Consider the following 15,224-nt stretch of genomic DNA (forward strand, 5'->3'; position numbering starts at 1 on the left):
GTCTATCTGCAGGAGGGCCGTAGTTTTAAATGCATACACCCAAGAAACCTCACTTTGTTCTTAAGTAATGCCAAGTCAGTGAAAAATAAGACACATATCATCTATTATATCCTCAAAGATGAGGGAGCTGACGAGGCATGCTTCATTGAAACTTGGTTGGGAGATGATGGTATTCCAACCTGGGCCCAGGCCCTGCCAGCTGAATACTGTATCAGTGACCTACGTACTAGTACTAGTAGACTACCTACTAGGAAGCTGAACCACATTGAGTGTGTGTACCTGAGTATGAAAACCAGGGATAGACTAGGGATTATGTTAGTGTAATGTACCATCCACCCTTCTGCCTAACAGACTTCCTGGTCGAACTCACAGAACTGGTCTCAGAGGTGTTGGAGTCACCCCGACTTTTGCTTCTGGGTGACAACATACTATTGGAGGCCAGTTTATCAGGTGTAGCTTGGGAGTCCATGACAAACATGGGCCTATCCCAATTAGTTTCCAGACCAGCGCACTCAGCAGGTCATACTCTTGATGTGATTTTCAGCACAGAACATATAGATCTGTGAGTGGAGGTGACCAATACCTCCAAGTTGTCATGGACAGATCATTTTCTGGTCAGGGCTGGTATCACAGCTATAACCTACCCCTGCAGGGGTGGAAGACCTATTAAAATGGCGGGTAATAAATAAAATTTATCATTATTACATTATGTAGAAATAATAATAGCTATAACCTATGAATATATAATATCATGTTGGTTTTTAAGATGCATTGGTTTTATTATTAATGTTTTTTAAATTGATAAACTTTTTAAAGTGATAGATGTCTGTGGTTTTCATTGTAATATTTGTCTTTTTGTTGCTATATTTTAATCTGTTCCCTACCTCAATCCAGAAGAGAAGGTGGGTAATTAATAATTAAATATTAAAGTAATGATAATGATGACACTCCTTCAGGCAATTTGACCACAGGTTATGTGGGGCTTTAAAGGACTGTCAGGACAGCTTCAAGTTATGATATCCTTGTAAGAGACCTTCAAATGGATCTTTTATTAGTGGTCTTACTTAATTCTTGCAAATTCCAGGCTGTGGCTTCTGTTATTAAATCAAACCAGCTGTAATGCAAGCTTTCTCTTTTCCAATATTTTTGGTTTTCTCCAGCCTTCTTACTTTTTCCAATAAGGTATAATTTCTTATACCCAAAATGTTATGCCCTTAGATTAATTAATTTGACTTCTAGAGTGAATTAAAGCTTGACTTGTCTCACTTATGGTTCATGGTAGCCATAAAATTAGATAAAACATATATGTAAAATTAGTTTGTTTTCCCTTTCTGTTTTTTCTTCTGAATGCACTTGAGCCTTTAGAACTGTTAATGAATAGAAAAGATGCCATTATCAAACATTGTTCTTCTCCAAACTGGAAGGTCTCCCTGTGATTACCTATATAAAGGTTTGCATATTAATTCCCAGGATCAAAAATCACACTAATCTCCTTGTAACTCATTGAGAGAAGGAGCTTTCCTCCCTTTCCAAGAGCTTGAGGCAATTATCATTTTATTGTTTCCTGATTATACTTTTAGGGTTCCTACGAGATGGTCCCACACATGCACTGTAAGCACATATCTCCATTTGTACCCTAGTATTTCCATCTGAGTTATTCCACTGCAGCAAATATAATGGAGTCTAGGGCAATTTAATGGCCAAGATATTCATTGTAATGTGAGCTTTCATGTAATAAAGATGTGTGTCTCTAAGATGATACAGTACGGTTTTTGTACCAGCTTAGAGATACCAGTATTGATTCTACTTCTTAGGCCAAATCGAAGTTTAAATGTCATGGAAACAATCACATTCTTCATTGCTCAGAGCTTGGGTTGTTTGAATGAAACTATTTTCTTCCTAATACTGAGTTTGTATGTGTGGGTATACCAGTACATTTTATTAAGTATCTGGTTTAAATTCTTTCTGACATGCGCAACTGCTAAGTGTCATTTTAGTGCCATTATATTACAATCCTTTCCAAAGTATACAGAATTTCCTTTTATTCAGACTTGCCAAATGTTGAAATACTTTTGTCAGTTTTAGCCTGATCCTTCTTGCTGTTAAATGATATCCTTAGATATTTTAATTAGTGGTATTTGACAAGTGTTCATACAGTAACAATTATTATAATATTTTAGTGGGAGCTGTGATTGTTCTGTCATGCGGTGCATATCCTTCATCAAAAATGCTTGGGATTTTGGATTTTTGAATGTTGTATATATGTACACAATGAAAACATGGAGATGGGACCGAAATCTAAACAGAAAACTCATATATGTTTAATATAGACATTATACAGATAGCAGTGTTTACACAGTATTTTTAATAACAAAGTTTGTGTACATTGAACCATTGCAAAGCATGTGGGCAATTTTGAATTTTAGAATTCCTGTCAAGGAATCCTCAACCTGTATTGTAAAAGTGCATAAAGATGAAAACCAATATCTAATAGTGCACTCATGCATATTTTCTATGTTAGTTTCTGAAGTAAGGATTTGGATTTTCTTTGGATTTTCCTAATTTTTTTGGATTTGCTCTTTAGTAGCAACCTAACTTGTTATTTCTTCCAGATGGGACAAACCACTATGTACAAATGATAGTATTCATGCAAACAGGATTGGAAAGTGTGCCCATACAGCTTACCAGTTCTAGTTTGCAGAATCATGGCTTTTGTAATCCATTGTATAGAGGCAAATTCTGGTTTACCCTGGAAAAAGATGCTTTGTCACATCATTCCCATTCATACTGATATTGTCAACTGAAATAGATATCATGATTTTGATAGTCGCATAACATCAGTTGTATTCTATTTTTCATATGTGAAATTAATTTCTAAGTCTAAGAAGGAAAATACAGTAGAGTATCACTTATCCAACCTTTGCTCATCCAACATTCTGTATTATCCAACATAATCTGCCTCCTGCCCGGACCCACAGTTATTCCTCTAGGCAGCAATGCGCAGCAGGCCAACACACCCAACAACAACACTAGTGCAGCCACGCTCCCAAACAAGTGGCAGACTTCTTGTAAAACACGATGTTTTGGTGCTTAATTTGTTAAATCATAACGTAATTTGGCATTTAATAGGCTTTTCTTTAATCCCTTCTTATTATCAAACATTCTTGCTTATCCAACATTCTGCCAGCCCGTTTATGTTGGATCAGCAAGATTCTACTGTATTTAGATTTTTTTAAATTATAGAATTGTAGTTAGCAGACGATTGAACTCTTCCCCTTGGAAAGATGTGAAGCAAATGTATTTCTCACATTCAGCAAATTAGGATACAGGCTATACAGTTTTATTAAATTAAATAAGGAAGTTCAACAGAACCAAGTCAGTAGTATTTTTATGTTCTGTACAGATATTTTTTTTAGTGGATACAAAGAAATATTGCTGTTGTTTTCCCCTCACAAGAAAATAATTTTTGTCTGCTTCAGGCAAAAGACTTAATAGAGCACTATTTTAGCCAGCAAGTTGAAGTTATTGGGAAACGAAAAGGACTGCTACCAGAGACGTATTATATTGAAGGCACTCTGCAATTGGTGTGGGTTAAACACTGTTTGCCAGGCTATGGAATAAATGCACTACTACATCCAGATTGTCCCAATTGTTGTGGTAGGTAACGATCACTTCAGTTATAAATCTGAACTTTTAAAACTTGATTTCTATTTAGGTAAATTGAACAGTTCGCTATTTGTATTGTTCTCAGACACCCCTTTGATTTTGGCACAGCCGGGCTGAAATGTTTGGTTTGGGGATCTTGTTCAGTCATCCACACACACACACACACACACACACACATATCACACATAAAAACATTTGCCATATATTCCTGTACTGCCTGTTTACCTATTGTGTGCTGCATTTCATCTTCATCTGCTCCGTTATCTCCAAATTGAGCCCTGTTAACCTTTTAGGAGAAAACTAAGGCAATGAAGGTGTTGAGTTCTGCCTTTTCTCTGTCCTTTAGTAGCATTTCACTGTCACCCTACCAATGCTCTGCCATTCCTTTGTTCTTTTGCTATGGATATAACACAAAAAAACCCTCTTTTTATTTTTATTTTCTCTAGGAAGAATGGGCTCATTCTGCACTTTGGCATTTCAAACTTTATCCCTTCACATGATGCTTATTTGTTAGAATTCCTCTTTGGTGATTTCTCCCTTTTTCCATTTCTTATATATGTCCATTTTAAATCATAGCTCAGTTAAAAATTCCCTAGTTTTGGTTCTTAAGACATCTGTTTTTCCTCTTCCTTTGAACTACTCAAAATTGTGCCTCCAGTATCACACTTTTCAGAAACCCCAATCCATCTGGAACCATTTTTTCTTTTGGTATATCTCACCCTTGGTTTTTCTCTATACTTACTGAAATCAGCTTTCTTTTTAAGTTTAGAATGTTTGTGTCTGACTATGCTTGACTATCCTTTCCATTATATAACAAACTCTTTCCTTTTGGCTATGAATAGTGTCTTTTAGTTTGTTACATCATAATGTCTTTATGGGAAAAGCTTTCATCAGTGTAACACTCCACTGCTGCTGCTGCCTAGTAACTGTTTGGCATATTTTAGATGTATAGTGTCTCCAGTGTCAAAGTTAACATATTTCTCCATATGAGTTACAAGCAAACAGAAATATTCATGTGCTATTGTGAGTTTCCCATCAACTTGTGCTTGGCAACATTCTTAACAAAATAATGGACTAATCATGTTGTCGAAGGCTTTCATGGCCGGGATCACAGGGTTGTTGTATGTCTTTCGGGCTGTGTGGCTATGTTCCAGAAGTATTCTCTCCTGACGTTTCGCCCACATCTACGGCAGCCTCACAGCCTCTGAAGATGCCTGCCATAGATGTGGGCGAAACGTCAGGAGAGAATACTTCTGGAATATGGCCACACAGCCCGAAAGACATACAACAACCCAATGGACTAATCCATGGCTTTTCATATTTTACTAACATACTTTAGACATGGCATGCAATGCTATTAAATTGAGGTGGCTTTCTATATGTATTTTGGGATAACAAGCTGCTGAAGGTGGTGAGAATAGGGATGTAAGTTATTTGATTATATACAGTAGCTTAGGTACGCGGCGATGTCCGGGTTTGATTATTTGTAACAGTATTTATTAGAAAATATCATTGGGTTTGGATTTAATGAATAGGTCCCATTAGAAAATGCATATGGATATAAGTAAGCTAACACTCCTGTCATCCCAAATCCACCCCCCCCCCCGACACTGCCAGCAGTTAAAGTTGGTCATGTAGATATGTATGCTAAATTTGGTCCAGATCCATTATCCACAGTGCACTCTGGAATTTCTCCCTGGATGTTGAGTGAACTGCTATCCCCATCATCCAGGGTCAATACCTCCCCCCCCCCAAAAAAAAAAACAAACAACAAAAAAACCCTCCACTACTTTCTGCTGGTCATTGGGGGGTCTGTGTCATGTTTGCCTGAGATTTGTTGTTTGTGGGATTTCTGGAAGTGGGAGCCATCTTCAAAAATACATAGATACATATATACACACACATTTTCATACACACATCCATATATATATATTGCTACTTCAGCATATTTACACCCTCCAGAAATCCATTATAATAGTAGAAGGCTGGATGATGGGTGTTCATTGTACAAATTTGGCAACATTTTGTTCCTAAAGTCCTTTTAGTCAAGCATGCTGAATATTTTCTCTCTTTTTTATTATAGTGGTTGTTTTATGTATTCTGTGGGTTGCACAGGCTTACACAACTGTTCTTTTCTCTCCCTAAAGTATGGTATACTTTTAAAAACTTTGTAGATTGCTAAAAAGCAAATTAGGATACAGAGAATTCTGTTACTTAATCTAGTGGTCGCACTTCAATGTTTCAGGCTGAGTTTTTCTCAACTGCTGTACCTAAGATTGTATGACAAGATTTGAGCCTGGGATATTCATATAAAGAATTAAGATAAAGTGTAAGTCCACATGTACATAGTTCGAATGAAATTTGTGACATTTTAATGTTTTAATATTTTTATTACAGTGATTTGCAGTCCAGGAACATATAATCCTCAGGAGGGAAATCACTGCCTTCTATGCAATGAAAGCTTGACGTATGGAGCACGACATTGTCAACACTAAACTTTTTTGCTTTACATTTTGATAATGCAAATAAAGGATTTTTTCAAAATTCTAGTTTAATTAATATGTCCATGATTTTATTTATGTCATCATTCGCAGAAAAACTGGAACCAAACCCCATTTGTTTTGTATACATTTTGATTTTCCATCTAAGAGGTGGAGCATCTTCCCAATAGCGTTGATCTTGATGAGGTTCAAGTGTACCGCATGTAGCGGTGTATAACCCTAAATTTAAAACCACTTCTTGGAAAGTGCCAAAGTAGTGATCTTGGACTTTTTCCTTGCATAAAGAATAAATAATTTTCTTCTTGCTCCAGGAAATTAATATTTCCGTACTGTTTTCACACAAGTTTTGCACAACCTAAAGGTGTTCTGGGAAACTAATTGTGTGCAAAAATACTGCTGCACATAATTGTTTTCAGAAATATTCATTTTCAGTAATTCTCACAAAGATTGCACAAGAATCATATTTATATATTTTGAAATAATGGGTTTTTACATGAAAAGATTTTTTTTTGCACAGATCCCACAATGTTAACAAACAAAGCACAGGTTCCAAACATTAATGTGTAGGAAATTCCAATTTCCCACAATGCACATGTATTTTTGTAAACTGCTTGCTGTGAAAAAAGTGAGAACATTCTCACCTTTGCACAGAACTCTGAACTCTCGGAGCACCATTAAATCCATGTTTACAAAACAATAGGTTCTCAACTCTAGCTAGAGAAGACTAGAAAATTTAGCAGCCGCATGGCAAAATTAGAGAAGCAACCAAGAACTCTGGCAACTTTTGAAGTTGGAACTGTAGAAGAAAAAAATATGAAATAACCATAATGTTATTTATAAATAACTATAAAGGCTCTAGGGCAGATGTTTACATTGTTCTACTGAAACACAGCCAAAGTCCAGGCATACCACAGTTCACAAAACCCCTAACAAGCTCATTTATGTAACGTCTTTTTACACCACTCCATGCCCTTTACAACCATGTCTTATGGCTAGCATTGGGATGAAGAAAGGATGGAAAAACACAGACTTGCAATGCTAGGTAGCGGCAACAAATCTGTAGTAAACAATGTACCGTATATACTCAAGTATAAGCTGACTTGAATATAAGCCAAGACACCAAATTTTGCCACAAAAAATTGGGAAAACTTATTGATTCGAGTATAAGCCAAGGGTGGGAAATGCAGCATCTACTGGTAAATTTTAAAATAAAAATAGATACAGTCGAGTCTTGCTTATCCAAGCATCACTTATCCAAGGTTTTGTATTATCCAAGGCAGTCTGCCTTTTAGTAGTCATTGTTTTTGTAGTAAATGTTGCAATGTTTTGGTGCTAAATTCGTAAAAACAGTAATTACTACATAACATTACTGTGTATTGAACTGCTTTTTCTGTCAATTTCTTGTGAAACATGTTTTGGTGCTTAATTTGTAAAATCATAATGTAATTTTATGTTTAATATGCTTTTTTCTTAATCTCGCCTTATTATCCAAGATTTCCGCTTATCCAATATTCTGCCGGCCCATTTATCTTGGATAAGTGAGACTCTACTGTACCAATAAAATTGCATTAATTGAGACATAAGTAGGTTAAATGTTTTTTAATATTTACATAATACTATAATTTAAGATAAGACTGTCCAATTCTGAATCGTTATTGTGGAGGCTGAAAGAGTGTGGCTTCTCTGAAGCTTGCAACCGGGGCAGAGACCACCTCAAACAAATGGACCCTACAGAAATGCAGAATGGATCTGAAAGGATGCCAGTGAGAATGATTAATTATTGTTCATACTTTCTCCCAGTCTGGGACTCCAGGTTTACAAGAGATAAAATAGATACAGCTATTTTTTTACATTATGCAAAAGTTTAAAATATAAGTACGTAAAATAAAATGCTATAGAAGGACCTGTGGAGTCATAGCAATCTAGACTTATTTGGTGTGGATTTAACACAGTTTTGACTACTCTCACTGGCAGCAGCTTCCTAGAATTCTCAAACCTGGCATGTTCTGTGTACAAAGTGTTTGCCATGGAGCCTTCCCAATGGTGAAGCCCAAGAGCTCGCTTGACTTGTGTGTCTGCCCCTCACAAGATAATGGGGAGGGGGAGGAAAGAACGAGAGAAAAGGAGAGAGCTGAGCTGCTTCAGGCAAGAGGAGGAGGCATGTCCTGTTTTAGCAATGTGTCCGTTGAATCGTCCCCTTCCTATGGCTGCTGCAAGGTACCAAAAGGCGGTGTGGGGCTGCTTTCTGGAAGCAAACCAGCCACCCCCACCTCCATCCCCATCTCCATTAAAGGAGCCACAGCTTCTCTACTTTGCAGTAGAAGACACCTAGCTTGCTGAGCAATGTGCTTTGGACAGAGCTTCCCTTCCTATGGCTGCTGCAAGACTAAAATCAGACTATTGCTCCCAATTCACTTGGAGATCCAGAGCAAGTACATTGAGAATGGAGAGTTGCCAAAAGGTAACAAAAGGTAGTGTGGGGCAGCTTTCTAGAAGCGAAACAATCTCCGTCTCTCTTGGCTGCAGCTTCCCAACTTTCCAGTAGAAGATGCCAGCTGGCTGACCCACTTCAGGCTGGCGAGCTGGTTGGGGTCCCACTGGTTGGGCTTCTGCTAGTCCCCCAGGGCTTCATCCATGTACCAGGCCTCTACCATGGCTGTAAGGGGGGGGGGGGGGGGGAGAGAAAGAGTTCGAAGAGGAAGACCCAAAGGGGAGAGGTGAGCATTGCCAGCTCCGCCCCATGGCTGGGCTTTGGTGCTTATCTGGGGATCCCTCATGGGCTTCCCTCTTTTTGCTCCAAAACTTCACGTTAAAGGGTTCTTAATTCTACAGTGTAAGGGCAGAGAGATGTTGTGGCAAGAGGAGGGAGGGAAACATGCGTATGCAACTTCTCCTTTCCACACAGCAACTCAGCTGGGTTGCTGTATGGAGAGATGAAGGTCCTGGCAGGAATGTGTGAGGCTTAAAGAAGGGCTTCTTTCAGTCCCACACTTTCCTGCCAGGACCCTCACTCGAGAATAACCTGGGGGTTTTTTTTGGATTAAAAAAAGGTCTGAAAAACCAGGCTTATGCTCGAGTATATACGTTAATAAAGACTGAGTTTTAAAAGAATGGGATTCTTTCATAGCTATTTCTACTGCACCTGTCTCCAATATATTTTACTGCAAATGCATGGAAAGCAAAACAGAAAAGGATAAACTAGATATGCTTGCCTCACCAGCTGTCCCTGGCATGTTAAAAGGTCATTGATATATAAATATGGCCAAACAAAATGAAAAGCAGAAGAAAGGTGGAAGTTAATTCTGGCTGAAATTTAGAAGATGTCTTCATGTGGGTTCTAGAAAATGGTTTTGTTTACTTACTTCATTTGCTTGTTCCATATCACATCATATTTTAAATTTTGAATTAAAAGTTACTGAAACATCTTGAACTGCTGTTCTGTTTTTGTGGTGTAGGAACATAACTGATTTGGGTCCAAGTTACATACAGGAGCGCCTTCTGCACAATCCGCTCTCTAGGACATTTGGGTCCACTGGCGGGCACTTCCTTCAACCAGCCAGAACCTGATTGGCGACTGTCACCCAGAGGACATTTTCCCAAAAGAAGATTGGAATTACCTGCCAGAAGAGACCTAACAGCTTAATGAGCTATTGAAATTTAAAATGCAGTTAAAGACCCATCTCTTTGAGACACATCTCAGTTGAGACAAGTATGTGGAACAATGGCTTCAAACTATGAGAAAGGAGATTCCACCTGAACATTAGGAAGAACTTTCTGAGAGTTGTTCGGCAGTGGAACTCTCTGCCCCGAAATGTGATGGAGGCTCCTTCTTTGGAAGCTTTTAAGCAGAGGCTGGATGGCCATCTTTCAGGGGTGCTTTGAATGTGATTTTCCTGCTACTTGGCAGGGGGTTGGACTGGATGGCCCGTGAGGTCTCTTCCAACTCTATGATTCTTCCGACAGTCCTACCCAGTCTACTTTCAATCATGAGCTTTGATTTACATTCTATTGCTACTGTATGTCAATTCTATATCTGTGTTTGGTGCAAGTTTTTAATATATATTTTTGTGTTTTAGATCTATGTAATATATATATATATAAATGTGTTTTTGAATTTGTTGTACTCTGCCTCAAGCCATCAGGAGAGGTGGGTGAAAAATAATATGTATTATAGTATTATTATTTCTCTGTTTGTTCCTTATCATTCCTAGCCCTGACACCTATTTTTTTCTTAAAGAAGTAATTCTTAGGAATAGATTATTATCTCCAGAGACCTTTAAAAACAAGAATCCGAATGACTTAAAATGATCCAGTCAAAGCGCAGATCTCAAATTGATTTAAAAGTTGTGGTAAGACTTCACCAATTATCCCAGAACTGAAACAGGAAGAGTGGGCAAACACTGAAAAATCCAGATGCACAAAAGGTACTTGCCCAAGAAGATGAACAGATGTGATCACAGCAAAACATGCTTCTACTAGTTTTGAAAATATACTTGAGGGAGGGTACGAGAATACTTATACTACTACAAGTGCCAGTTTGCTTTCAATATTACGATCATTCATTGTGACTTCCATATTTTATCTTCTTTTTTCCTTCAGAAATTATTCTAGAGAAAATTATCTTAGGCCTGAATAATACCAGAAAGCTATTCAATACTACAAATTGGGGATATTCCCTATATTATATTCAATATTCATTTTTTTCATAATGACAACAGGATTTGTAAAGGATTTGTTTCTAAGCATTAATAAATGTGATACAGTAGAGTCTCACTTATCCGACACTTGCTTATCCAACGTTCTGGATTATCCAATGCATTTTTGTAGTCAATGTTTTCAATATATCATATTTTGGTGCTAAATTCGTAAATACAGTAATTACTACATAGCATTACTGTGTACTGAACTACTTTTTCTGTCAAATTTGTTGTATAACATGATGTTTTGGTGCTTAATTTGTAAAATCATAACCTAATTTGATGTTTAATAGGCTTTTCCTTAATCTCTCCTTATTATCCAACATATTCGCTAATCCAACGTTCTGCCGGCCCGTTTACGTTGGATAAGCGAGACTCTACTGTATTGCTAATGGAAATATATGGAAATGAATTGGCCAGATCTTTATGCAAATATGTTCAAAAAGACATGTGGTCAAAATAAATATGTAGCTCTTGATTCTGTAGCTCTAATGGAAAGGATTTGTAATGCATTGGTAACAAACCTAAAGAAAGGCTTTTGGATTAAAGTTAAATAAATGCGATGATATAATAGGGATTTAATAAAACCATATTTGTTATTACTGATGTAATATTTAGCAGACTATATAAATTGATATTTTTATGAAATTTCAAAATAAGGTTAATTGGAAAAACCTTAAGCAATAAGCATTTTAATTTGAAGCATTTATTCTTCCATCAGTTGAATAGCAATCAATTCAAAGATGGTCCTTGTTTACATGAAGCAAAAAGCAAAACACACAAAGAACTGGAAATGTTATATTGTTTCTGAGAACATCACATAAAAACATTGTTTCCAGAATAAGCTAGTAAGAATACCCAATTGCTTAAAACAATTTATCATATTTTTACTAAAGTATCATCATGGACCATAACTGGTGGCCGAGTATGATTGTCTTTCAGAGGTAGTCTTGGCAGTGGATCTGTAAATGATTTTGGAAATGGTTTTGGGGGCTTTAAATCAGGAAAATAATGCTATGCATTATTTCTTATATACCGTATATACCCGAGCATAGAATTTTTCAGCCCTTTTTTAATGCTGAAAACGTGCCCCTCGGCTTATACTCGGGTGAGGGTCCCGCTTCCCCGCTCCATTCAAGGCCGGGCTTTTTTCGGCCTGGGGGAATCTTTTGTTGGGAGGTGTTAGCTAACCTCCCAACAAAGGATTCCCTCAGGTAGAAAAAAAGCCAGGCCTTGAAGCTGTAAGTCCATTAAATGCTAATCAAGGTGGCCAATTGCAACATTCATACTTATCTCAAGCAGACAAGAGTTCTTTCCCCAACCTGAACATTCCACAGATATATAAACCCCACTTACTGATTGATTCTTGTCTGGAATTCCCCTGCTTTTTTAGTCTTGCTCTTTATTTACTGTTCTGATTTTAGAGTTTTTAAATACTGGTAGCCAGATTTTGTTCATTTTCATGGTTTCCTCCTTTCTGTTGAAATTGTCCACATGCTTGTGGATTTCAAGAGAAGGCATGCTCCACAGAGGTAAGAATAGAGTAGGAAGAAATCCCCAAAGGCCCAAACCCCCTCCTGCTCCCATGCAGGAAAAGCACAATAAAAGCTCCTAAAAGTGGCAACCCAGCCAATAATAATAATAATAATAATAATAATAATAATAATAATAATAAGAAGAAGAAGAAGAAGAAGAAGAAGAAGAAGAAGAAGAAGAAGAAGAAGAAGAAGAAGACGACGACCTGGCTCTGGCTCACAAATGGGACCTTGAAGAAAGAGACAGAAGGCCTGATCTTTGCAGCCCAGGAGCAAGCCATCAGAACAAATGCAATTAAGGCCAAGATCAAAAAATCAGCTGATGACCCAAAATGCAGACTGTGCAAGGAAACCGACAAAACCATTGATCATATCCTCAGCTGCTGTAAGAAAATCACACAGACAGACTACAAACAGAGGCACAACTATGTGGCCCAAATGATCCATTGGATCTTATGCCTCAAGTACCACCTCCCAGCAGTAAAGAACTGGTGGGATCACAAACCTGCAAAAGTACTGGAAAATGAGTACGCAAAGATACTGTGGGGCTTCTGAATCCAGAATGACAAAGTTCTGGAACACAACACACCAGACATCACAGTTGTGGAAAAGAAAAAGGTTTGGATCATTGATGTTGCCATCCCAGGTGACAGTCGTATTGATGAAAAACAACAGGAAAAACTCAGCCGCTATCAGGACCTCAAGACTGAACTTCAAAGACTCTGGCAGAAACCAGTGCAGGTGGTCCCAGTGGTGATGGGCACACTGGGTGCCGTGCCAAAAGATCTCAGCCGGCATTTGGAAACAATAGACATTGACAAAATTACGATCTGCCAACTGCAAAAGGCCACCCTACTGGGATCTGCACGCATCATCCGAAAATACATCACACAGTCCTAGACACTTGGGAAGTGTTTGACTTGTGATTTTGTGATATGAAATCCAGCATGTCTATCTTGTTTGCTGTGTCATACAATAAAATAATAATAATAATAATAATAATAATAATAATAATAATAATAATAATAATAGTAATAATGTAGGAAGAGACCCCCAAAGGCCATGCAGTCCAACCCTCTCCTGCTCCCATGCAGGAAAACCACAATAAAAGCTCCCAAAAGTGGCAGCCCAGCCTATAATGATGATAATGTAGCTGTAGGAAGAGACCCCCAAAGGCCCTGCAGTTCAACCCCCTCCTGCTCCCATGCAGGAGAAACACAACAAAAGCTCCCAAAAGTGGCAACCCAGCTTGCAATAATTATGATGATGATGATGATGTAGGAAGAGACCCCCCAAAGGCCATGCAGTCCAATCCTCTCGTGCTTCCATGCAGGAAAAGCATAATAAAAGCTCCCAAAAGTGTCAACACCGCCTATAATAATAATAATAGTAATAGTAATAATGTAGGAAGAGCCCCCCAAAGGCCATGTAGTCCAACCCCCCTCCTGCTTCCATGCAGGAAAACTACAATAAAAGCTCCCAAAAGTGGCAACCTCAGCCTATAATGATTATGCTGATGTAGAAAGAGGCCCCCAAAGGCCATGTAGTCCAACTCCCTTCTGCTTTCATGCAGAAACACCACAATAAAAGCCCAAAAAAGTGCCAACCCAGCATCTAATAATGCACTTCATTTTTTCTGCTTAAGTGGAGTACCTTGCATTTGTCCCTGCGGAACTTTCTTTTGTTGGTTTTGGCCCATCTCTCTAATCCAGGGGTCCCCAAACTAAGGCCCGGGGGCCGGATGCGGCCCTCCAAGGTCATTTACCTGGCCCCCGCCCTCAGTTTTATAATATAATATTTTTATATCAGTTTTAATAATATAATATATTGTATATACATATAATATTGATAATAATCTTATGTTATACAATATAATACTAATAGTAATACCATATAATAATATTAATTATATGTTATATATTACATATTATATAATAGTATAGTGGTATAGTTCAGTATAGTAATATATAATGCTAATATTATGTTATGCTAATAATATATATATTGTATGTGCATACAGCTGCTCTGAGTCCCCTTCGGGGTGAGAAGGGTGGGATATAAATGTAGTAAATAAATGCAGTAAATAAATAATTAATTTTAGACTTAGGCTTCGCCAAAGTCTGATATGACTTGAAGGCACACAACAACAACAACAATCCTAATTAACTTGACTATCTCATTGATCAGTAGCAGACCCACTTTCCATTGAAATCCTAATAGATTTATGTTGGTTAAAATTGTTTTCATTTTTAAATATTGTATTGTTCTTTCGTTGTTGTTGTTGTTGCACTACAAAGAAGACATGTGCAGTATGCATAGGAATTTGTTTGTATTTTTTTTCAAATGATAATTCGGCCCCTCAACAGTCTGAAAGATTGTGGACTGGCCCTCTGCTTAAAAAGTTTGGGGACCCCTGCTCTAATCTGTTAAGATCATTTTGAATTCTGCTCCTGTCTTCTGGAGTATTAGCTATCCCTCCCAATTTGGTGACATCTGAAAACTTGATGATCATGTCTTCTAACACTTCATCTAAGTAAAGAAAAAGAAAAATGTTGTACAGAACCGGGCCCAGGATGGATATAGAGGAAGCAAAGCAAATGCTCAGGAAGGAAGGAAAGAAAGAAAGAGGCAGAGACCATTTTTATTTTTGAAAGTGACCAGTAGCTGCTGCATTTTCCACCCTTGGCTTATACTCGAGTCAATAAGTTTTCCCAGTTTTTTGCGGTAAAATTAGGTGCCTCGGCTTATATTCGGGTCAGCTTATACGGTACTTATAATATATACACATATTTACAGTAGAGTCTCACTTATCTAACATAAACGGG

General features: G+C 37.8%; 1 protein-coding gene across 2 annotated transcripts in view; it reads left to right on the forward strand.

The window, feature by feature from the left end:
- zpbp (zona pellucida binding protein) overlaps positions 1-6,221 on the forward strand; it is a 39,877-nt gene extending 33,656 nt beyond the window's left edge. For both annotated transcript variants that reach the window (XM_062958219.1, XM_062958218.1), the window contains 2 exons: positions 3,480-3,657; positions 6,064-6,221. In XM_062958219.1, the coding sequence (XP_062814289.1) occupies positions 3,480-3,657; positions 6,064-6,161 (276 nt within the window). In that variant the 3' untranslated portion in view covers positions 6,162-6,221. The remainder of the gene's footprint in view (positions 1-3,479; positions 3,658-6,063) is intronic.
- The last annotated feature ends 9,003 nt before the right edge of the window (positions 6,222-15,224 follow it).

Source organism: Anolis carolinensis, chromosome 6 (genome assembly GCF_035594765.1).
Source record: "Anolis carolinensis isolate JA03-04 chromosome 6, rAnoCar3.1.pri, whole genome shotgun sequence".
Classification (NCBI taxonomy): domain Eukaryota; kingdom Metazoa; phylum Chordata; class Lepidosauria; order Squamata; family Dactyloidae; genus Anolis; species Anolis carolinensis.